The 9,721-nt window shown below is 39.4% G+C and overlaps 2 protein-coding genes across 2 annotated transcripts; both read right to left on the reverse strand.

Moving 5' to 3' along the window:
- Window positions 1-1,685: 1,685 nt before the first annotated feature.
- On the reverse strand, window positions 1,686-4,355 carry LOC132902637 (pre-mRNA-splicing factor RBM22-like). The gene is made up of 7 exons (XM_060948576.1): window positions 4,144-4,355; window positions 3,990-4,043; window positions 3,346-3,839; window positions 3,055-3,228; window positions 2,665-2,807; window positions 2,350-2,462; window positions 1,686-2,128 (listed from the first exon to the last, which is right to left on the reverse strand). Exons 1-7 carry the CDS (start codon window positions 4,195-4,197, stop codon window positions 1,931-1,933), a joined length of 1,230 nt encoding a protein of 409 aa, XP_060804559.1. The 5' UTR covers window positions 4,198-4,355; the 3' UTR covers window positions 1,686-1,930.
- Window positions 4,356-6,074: 1,719 nt separating this feature from the next.
- On the reverse strand, window positions 6,075-8,747 carry LOC132902646 (pre-mRNA-splicing factor RBM22-like). Its single transcript, XM_060948586.1, has 7 exons — window positions 8,533-8,747; window positions 8,379-8,432; window positions 7,735-8,228; window positions 7,444-7,617; window positions 7,054-7,196; window positions 6,739-6,851; window positions 6,075-6,517 (listed from the first exon to the last, which is right to left on the reverse strand). The coding sequence occupies exons 1-7, from the start codon at window positions 8,584-8,586 to the stop codon at window positions 6,320-6,322; spliced, it is 1,230 nt and encodes a 409-aa protein (XP_060804569.1). The 5' UTR covers window positions 8,587-8,747; the 3' UTR covers window positions 6,075-6,319.
- Window positions 8,748-9,721: the final 974 nt, after the last annotated feature.

Genomic DNA, 9,721 nt, shown 5'->3' on the forward strand with positions numbered 1-9,721 from the left:
ACATCGATATTTCAACACGTGAAACATCGATTAGTCGACGACACTCGATATTTATCGATTTCCGACGATCATCGATGTATCGATGTAATATGAATATATTATACATAAATTCATATAAATTCTAGTATTCAATGACCAATGTGTTGAAAGAATCAAAGAGTCAGCATGTTCGAAAAGTGCAAAGAGTTTTATAAATCAGCAGTAGATTGTTTGGTAACATTATCTTATTTTACTTTAAGTAAATACCTACATGTATAAATGTATAAATATTAATATACATCGTAACATCGATGATACGGGCACATACAGTTTTTTTTGTCCCGGACACCTAATCTAAATCGTAATGTCGATTGACAAAAAAAAAATGAAGTACCTAGTTAGATTTTTTTATGTGTTCCCCCCGAAAAAAAATTCAATGATTTAAATGAATGAATGATAAACAATTTTTATGGTTGTTTTATTGATTGCTTACGCCGCAGAACACCTTGGATGACGTTCGCAATAACATCAAATCAAATGTCGCATGACATCGATATTATGACTTCGATAATCATCGCGTGTCGATGTTTGGCTATCGATGCCATCATCGATGTTTTTGCAACACCGATCACCCCTACGTGCACAGACAATGATAATAATAATATTGTAATGTCAGGGAACGCGGTGTTGCCAACTGCTGCTCTGCATTGCCGTACCACCCACACACATTTGTCAGGTAGAAACTCTGATTGCTGACTCCGTAGGTATCTTTTTTCCGTGGAGATCGTAGAAGGCGACCAAGGGGGACGGTTAATAAACTTGAGGTTCTTCTTGTAGGCGATGATGGGCTAGCGACCTGTCACTATTTCAATCTCAAGACTGTACCTACGCTCTGTCTACTCCGCAAGGGATAAAGACGTGATTATATGTATGTAACTAGGTACGCGCACGTTTTATTATTATTATCGTGTGTGGTTCCCGGCACACCACCAGGCAGTTCAGTCTTCTCGAGACTGTCGATATTTTAAATCATATCCACATGTTAATTATGTAGGTACTTACATATGTATATGCAAAGGTGTAATGAGTCATTACTACACACTTCTATGATCTCTCTACTTGTCCAAGTACCTACGGTATAGTCGCCGGGCGGGGGCACTACTTTCTCGATTGACGATTGTTACCTAATATCGTACTGATCAGGTGACCAACGTGTGAACGCTGTTTGCGTAACGCGCCGAGATGACTTAGATGTGTGCTCAAAAAAACGACAACGTTTCGAGAAATGGCCCCCTACACATCGGTGGCCCAACGTGTACAGGGCCCTTTAGACACATTTCATAAAATGTTGATAGATTGTCGGATTTAAATTACCCCAAAAAATTTCTAGAAGTAGATAAATACTTACCTATATATAACAGTTGGTTACACACGTTACAATAAAATGTATGTAAATTTTATATATCATATTCCTATTTATTACGTGTCGAATGGACGGAATACTGAGTGTGACCAGCGACACTACCCCATAGGATCAGAAGAATCCAAACTTACAATTGACATTTACAATTTGCTTCTCGTGCAAGAAGCAGGCCGCCAATCATATACAAACTATTTTTTAAGTGGTACGTACCTACGTACGTACACCAAGTATGAATCGTACGTAAAGAACTAAGACGAGTGGAGATTTAAAAGGAACAAAACAATTTAAACGTTAAACTTGTATATTATTCACATACGATACTAATGTATCATTACAAAATATACCTTATTAATTCTATTTTCCTATTTATACACACGCATGCTAAGTGTTTAACATTTCTTACAGTCTGGTCCTATTTGGACCTGTGCCTAATCCTACTTGATTATTATCGTACAACTTCTTATTTGCAAACAGCTTTTATCTACAATCAACAATTCTTAAACATGATCGCAAAGTTTACAATTACAATTAACACTGTGTTCGAAGCGCGTTCGCGTGTGCGTGGGCACCAAGCCGGCTGGGGTCCTGGCTGGGGTAGTGGTGCCCCGCCGGCGCCGGGGGCGGTGCGCCGGGTCCCATCGGCGGTCCGACCCACGCCGGCCAACCCGGGCCTCCATAATGGTGAAGGTTGAAAAAGTCGTTCGTACGATTTGGAGGTGGCTGCATCTGTAATATAACAAAATTATTAATTTTCTTTATCATGTAAAATGACTGCTGGCGGGCGATGGTCCATACACATGTATTGCATAGTTGCAAGTAGAAATGTTACATCACAAGTGAAGGTACACAGCAAACGGCCAAAAAAATTTTGCTTATATTACTTAGTTGGTACGTACGAATTGTACTCCCAATTCAGAAATTCCAAAACGTATGGAAGTAATACATACCTGAGGTGGGAATGAATGCAAGAATGCTGGCGGTGGAGGCAATGTGCCAGGAAGCCCAGGCACTGGCTCCAACCTGGGAGCCATATCATTATGCTCATTTGCACCTTGTCGACCTGTAAATTAAAATATTGTTGTCAGTTTCGAAATCATACTAGTGTTAACAATGATAGATGCAAAAATTATTTCATGTTCCTTAATGAGTAAGGCATCACGCATTCCATCCAGTCCACTCAAGATGTTATCCCTCACAGTAAGAGAAGAGAGAGAAAAAGAGTCCCTTTTGTTACAAATAAATAATGAAACGTTGTGTTTTACCTTGCGATTTTCCCCACTTGATGGTAAGCCTCTTCTCTCCGATCACGAGCCTGTTGAACGTCTTCTCTGCTGCATGTTCCGCTGCACTCCTCGTTGTGTATTGAACGAAGGCACATTGAGCTCGAGACACCAGAGTTACGGATCTAGAAAAAAACAACAAATTCTGATTGAACATCATGTGATCTCTGTTTTGGTATTAATGAGCTTAATGAAGAAACTTATTAAAGGGGGAGCGCACCCAAGATCAGGCCGATACCATCAATTTGTGACAGCTACTGTACTGAGTGGAGTCTGCCTGTGTCAAATTTAATCCTATATCCACAAGAAACCATGATATAAACGTACAATTAACATGTTTGCCATTATCATAATTTGAAAAGAAGCATTTACCTGATTTCTCCATATTGATAGAAATGGCCCCTCAGTTCCTCTTCGTTGATGTTGTCCGGAAGGTTGCCCACATACAGTGTTGTGACCGTGTTGTCTTCAGGTGGAAGTAGTGCCGGCATGGCAGCCGCTCGACGCATCAACTTCTCGGCTACAGGGTCATTTACGCCATAATATCTGTTTTTGAAAAAAGATTTAAATTAGTGACTCGTACACAAAAAACAACTGATAAACAAGGTATTCCTTTGTAAAGAGTAATCTTAAAAATAAGCACAAATAGATGGTTATACTTGCCTGTCCTTGATGTTCTGGTCGGCCAATGGGTCATCAGGGTCAGTGGGCTTCTCGTGGCGATATGGACATTCTTCTCCACGACGACATTCTCCTTTCACCCAGAAAGAGCAAACATGTGGTCTATTTCTCTTATAATATGGAGCTGTACGAGCCAAACGTGACAACAGATCCGAAGCACCCTTCGATTTCAATGCAGAGTTGCTTGGCTGACTTGCGTCACACTTTGACATCTGACTGTCCAGATTCTGTATGTAATACTCCTTATTGACTTCGTTTCGTGGTAGATCATCTTGAATTTTGAGAGCAGCGTCTCTAACTTGAATCGGAAGCCCATATTCAAGGTCCAAAAGGCATGTTTGGCACACATTCTTCAATTTGGAACAGGTCTGGCAGATTTCCGTTTTCTTGAAGCGCATGCGGGATCCAGGGCACCAACGGAATACAGTGAAAGGACGTACACATATTTTACACTCCTTTCCATGTTTTTCCTTGGTCTGAAACGAAAAAGAAGGTGTTAATGCATGTTATATTATTTTATCACTATAAGTATAATGTGACAAAAATATGTGTATCAGGTATGTACATATATACCTACATATAAGTAGGTATTAAATTAAATAAACAGAAATAAAATGATTACATACCATTCGTACGTATGGGTTATCGCCCAAACACGTCTGACATAATATCGGGAAGTCCTGCAAAGACAAATAATGATTAGTTAGTTTTATGGTATTTCAAATACATGAATAGGTACATATATAAAAATGTTACTTCTGAATCTTTATGATTACTTACAGAATCTTCCCAATTTTGTCGATTGTAGGTGTTCGTAGTCTTCGAAACTGCCATCTCAGATAATATAACACCAATATCAGCACCACAGTTAAAGGTGAAAAATATTAAATGATCAACAAATAAACAATGTAGGCACCACGTAAGTACGACGACTGACTGAAGCCGAATGACTGACGTGGATCGTGGACAGTGGACTGACTGACGTGACTCAAACGCAGTGAAGTGAACGATTGAACGTTACAACATCGATATTTCAACACGTGAAACATCGATTAGTCGACGACACTCGATATTTATCGATTTCCGACGATCATCGATGTATCGATGTAATATGAATATATTATACATAAATTCATATAAATTCTAGTATTCAATGACCAATGTGTTGAAAGAATCAAAGAGTCAGCATGTTCGAAAAGTGCAAAGAGTTTTATAAATCAGCAGTAGATTGTTTGGTAACATTATCTTATTTTACTTTAAGTAAATACCTACATGTATAAATGTATAAATATTAATATACATCGTAACATCGATGATACGGGCACATACAGTTTTTTTTGTCCCGGACACCTAATCTAAATCGTAATGTCGATTGACAAAAAAAAAATGAAGTACCTAGTTAGATTTTTTTATGTGTTCCCCCCGAAAAAAAATTCAATGATTTAAATGAATGAATGATAAACAATTTTTATGGTTGTTTTATTGATTGCTTACGCCGCAGAACACCTTGGATGACGTTCGCAATAACATCAAATCAAATGTCGCATGACATCGATATTATGACTTCGATAATCATCGCGTGTCGATGTTTGGCTATCGATGCCATCATCGATGTTTTTGCAACACCGATCACCCCTACGTGCACAGACAATGATAATAATAATATTGTAATGTCAGGGAACGCGGTGTTGCCAACTGCTGCTCTGCATTGCCGTACCACCCACACACATTTGTCAGGTAGAAACTCTGATTGCTGACTCCGTAGGTATCTTTTTTCCGTGGAGATCGTAGAAGGCGACCAAGGGGGACGGTTAATAAACTTGAGGTTCTTCTTGTAGGCGATGATGGGCTAGCGACCTGTCACTATTTCAATCTCAAGACTGTACCTACGCTCTGTCTACTCCGCAAGGGATAAAGACGTGATTATATGTATGTAACTAGGTACGCGCACGTTTTATTATTATTATCGTGTGTGGTTCCCGGCACACCACCAGGCAGTTCAGTTCAGTCTTCTCGAGACTGTCGATATTTTAAATCATATCCACATGTTAATTATGTAGGTACTTACATATGTATATGCAAAGGTGTAATGAGTCATTACTACACACTTCTATGATCTCTCTACTTGTCCAAGTACCTACGGTATAGTCGCCGGGCGGGGGCACTACTTTCTCGATTGACGATTGTTACCTAATATCGTACTGATCAGGTGACCAACGTGTGAACGCTGTTTGCGTAACGCGCCGAGATGACTCAGATGTGTGCTCAAAAAAACGACAACGTTTCGAGAAATGGCCCCCTACACATCGGTGGCCCAACGTGTACAGGGCCCTTTAGACACATTTCATAAAATGTTGATAGATTGTCGGATTTAAATTACCCCAAAAAATTTCTAGAAGTAGATAAATACTTACCTATATATAACAGTTGGTTACACACGTTACAATAAAATGTATGTAAATTTTATATATCATATTCCTATTTATTACGTGTCGAATGGACGGAATACTGAGTGTGACCAGCGACACTACCCCATAGGATCAGAAGAATCCAAACTTACAATTGACATTTACAATTTGCTTCTCGTGCAAGAAGCAGGCCGCCAATCATATACAAACTATTTTTAAGTGGTACGTACCTACGTACGTACACCAAGTATGAATCGTACGTAAAGAACTAAGACGAGTGGAGATTTAAAAGGAACAAAACAATTTAAACGTTAAACTTGTATATTATTCACATACGATACTAATGTATCATTACAAAATATACCTTATTAATTCTATTTTCCTATTTATACACACGCATGCTAAGTGTTTAACATTTCTTACAGTCTGGTCCTATTTGGACCTGTGCCTAATCCTACTTGATTATTATCGTACAACTTCTTATTTGCAAACAGCTTTTATCTACAATCAACAATTCTTAAACATGATCGCAAAGTTTACAATTACAATTAACACTGTGTTCGAAGCGCGTTCGCGTGTGCGTGGGCACCAAGCCGGCTGGGGTCCTGGCTGGGGTAGTGGTGCCCCGCCGGCGCCGGGGGCGGTGCGCCGGGTCCCATCGGCGGTCCGACCCACGCCGGCCAACCCGGGCCTCCATAATGGTGAAGGTTGAAAAAGTCGTTCGTACGATTTGGAGGTGGCTGCATCTGTAATATAACAAAATTATTAATTTTCTTTATCATGTAAAATGACTGCTGGCGGGCGATGGTCCATACACATGTATTGCATAGTTGCAAGTAGAAATGTTACATCACAAGTGAAGGTACACAGCAAACGGCCAAAAAAATTTTGCTTATATTACTTAGTTGGTACGTACGAATTGTACTCCCAATTCAGAAATTCCAAAACGTATGGAAGTAATACATACCTGAGGTGGGAATGAATGCAAGAATGCTGGCGGTGGAGGCAATGTGCCAGGAAGCCCAGGCACTGGCTCCAACCTGGGAGCCATATCATTATGCTCATTTGCACCTTGTCGACCTGTAAATTAAAATATTGTTGTCAGTTTCGAAATCATACTAGTGTTAACAATGATAGATGCAAAAATTATTTCATGTTCCTTAATGAGTAAGGCATCACGCATTCCATCCAGTCCACTCAAGATGTTATCCCTCACAGTAAGAGAAGAGAGAGAAAAAGAGTCCCTTTTGTTACAAATAAATAATGAAACGTTGTGTTTTACCTTGCGATTTTCCCCACTTGATGGTAAGCCTCTTCTCTCCGATCACGAGCCTGTTGAACGTCTTCTCTGCTGCATGTTCCGCTGCACTCCTCGTTGTGTATTGAACGAAGGCACATTGAGCTCGAGACACCAGAGTTACGGATCTAGAAAAAAACAACAAATTCTGATTGAACATCATGTGATCTCTGTTTTGGTATTAATGAGCTTAATGAAGAAACTTATTAAAGGGGGAGCGCACCCAAGATCAGGCCGATACCATCAATTTGTGACAGCTACTGTACTGAGTGGAGTCTGCCTGTGTCAAATTTAATCCTATATCCACAAGAAACCATGATATAAACGTACAATTAACATGTTTGCCATTATCATAATTTGAAAAGAAGCATTTACCTGATTTCTCCATATTGATAGAAATGGCCCCTCAGTTCCTCTTTGTTGATGTTGTCCGGAAGGTTGCCCACATACAGTGTTGTGACCGTGTTGTCTTCAGGTGGAAGTAGTGCCGGCATGGCAGCCGCTCGACGCATCAACTTCTCGGCTACAGGGTCATTTACGCCATAATATCTGTTTTTGAAAAAAGATTTAAATTAGTGACTCGTACACAAAAAACAACTGATAAACAAGGTATTCCTTTGTAAAGAGTAATCTTAAAAATAAGCACAAATAGATGGTTATACTTGCCTGTCCTTGATGTTCTGGTCGGCCAATGGGTCATCAGGGTCAGTGGGCTTCTCGTGGCGATATGGACATTCTTCTCCACGACGACATTCTCCTTTCACCCAGAAAGAGCAAACATGTGGTCTATTTCTCTTATAATATGGAGCTGTACGAGCCAAACGTGACAACAGATCCGAAGCACCCTTCGATTTCAATGCAGAGTTGCTTGGCTGACTTGCGTCACACTTTGACATCTGACTGTCCAGATTCTGTATGTAATACTCCTTATTGACTTCGTTTCGTGGTAGATCATCTTGAATTTTGAGAGCAGCGTCTCTAACTTGAATCGGAAGCCCATATTCAAGGTCCAAAAGGCATGTTTGGCACACATTCTTCAATTTGGAACAGGTCTGGCAGATTTCCGTTTTCTTGAAGCGCATGCGGGATCCAGGGCACCAACGGAATACAGTGAAAGGACGTACACATATTTTACACTCCTTTCCATGTTTTTCCTTGGTCTGAAACGAAAAAGAAGGTGTTAATGCATGTTATATTATTTTATCACTATAAGTATAATGTGACAAAAATATGTGTATCAGGTATGTACATATATACCTACATATAAGTAGGTATTAAATTAAATAAACAGAAATAAAATGATTACATACCATTCGTACGTATGGGTTATCGCCCAAACACGTCTGACATAATATCGGGAAGTCCTGCAAAGACAAATAATGATTAGTTAGTTTTATGGTATTTCAAATACATGAATAGGTACATATATAAAAATGTTACTTCTGAATCTTTATGATTACTTACAGAATCTTCCCAATTTTGTCGATTGTAGGTGTTCGTAGTCTTCGAAACTGCCATCTCAGATAATATAACACCAATATCAGCACCACAGTTAAAGGTGAAAAATATTAAATGATCAACAAATAAACAATGTAGGCACCACGTAAGTACGACGACTGACTGAAGCCGAATGACTGACGTGGATCGTGGACAGTGGACTGACTGACGTGACTCAAACGCAGTGAAGTGAACGATTGAACGTTACAACATCGATATTTCAACACGTGAAACATCGATTAGTCGACGACACTCGATATTTATCGATTTCCGACGATCATCGATGTATCGATGTAATATGAATATATTATACATAAATTCATATAAATTCTAGTATTCAATGACCAATGTGTTGGAGAAAGCATTAAAAGAATCAAAGAGTCAGCATGTTCGAAAAGTGCAAAGAGTTTTATAAATCAGCAGTAGATTGTTTGGTAACATTATCTTATTTTACTTTAAGTAAATACCTACATGTATAAATGTATAAATATTAATATACATCGTAACATCGATGATACGGGCACATACAGTTTTTTTTGTCCCGGACACCTAATCTAAATCGTAATGTCGATTGACAAAAAAAAAATGAAGTACCTAGTTAGATTTTTTTATGTGTTCCCCCCGAAAAAAAATTCAATGATTTAAATGAATGAATGATAAACAATTTTTATGGTTGTTTTATTGATTGCTTACGCCGCAGAACACCTTGGATGACGTTCGCAATAACATCAAATCAAATGTCGCATGACATCGATATTATGACTTCGATAATCATCGCGTGTCGATGTTTGGCTATCGATGCCATCATCGATGTTTTTGCAACACCGATCACCCCTACGTGCACAGACAATGATAATAATAATATTGTAATGTCAGGGAACGCGGTGTTGCCAACTGCTGCTCTGCATTGCCGTACCACCCACACACATTTGTCAGGTAGAAACTCTGATTGCTGACTCCGTAGGTATCTTTTTTCCGTGGAGATCGTAGAAGGCGACCAAGGGGGACGGTTAATAAACTTGAGGTTCTTCTTGTAGGCGATGATGGGCTAGCGACCTGTCACTATTTCAATCTCAAGACTGTACCTACGCTCTGTCTACTCCGCAAGGGATAAAGACGTGATTATATGTATGTAACTAGGTACGCGCACGTTTTA

This window comes from Amyelois transitella, chromosome 16 (genome assembly GCF_032362555.1).
Source record: "Amyelois transitella isolate CPQ chromosome 16, ilAmyTran1.1, whole genome shotgun sequence".
NCBI lineage: Eukaryota > Metazoa > Arthropoda > Insecta > Lepidoptera > Pyralidae > Amyelois > Amyelois transitella.

Excerpts from the sequence above, each read along its gene's own strand:
- LOC132902637 (XM_060948576.1), bottom strand. The coding sequence starts at position 4,197 with ATGGCAGTTTCGAAGACTACGAACACCTACAATCGACAAAATTGGGAA. Across the intron at positions 4,044-4,143 it reads GACAAAATTGGGAAGATTCT|GACTTCCCGATATTATGTCA; the intron begins GTAAGTAATCAT and ends TTGTCTTTGCAG. Across the intron at positions 2,463-2,664 it reads CAAGTGGGGAAAATCGCAAG|GTCGACAAGGTGCAAATGAG; the intron begins GTAAAACACAAC and ends TTTAATTTACAG.
- LOC132902646 (XM_060948586.1), bottom strand. The coding sequence starts at position 8,586 with ATGGCAGTTTCGAAGACTACGAACACCTACAATCGACAAAATTGGGAA. Across the intron at positions 8,229-8,378 it reads ATAACCCATACGTACGAATG|ACCAAGGAAAAACATGGAAA; the intron begins GTATGTAATCAT and ends TTTTCGTTTCAG. Across the intron at positions 6,852-7,053 it reads CAAGTGGGGAAAATCGCAAG|GTCGACAAGGTGCAAATGAG; the intron begins GTAAAACACAAC and ends TTTAATTTACAG.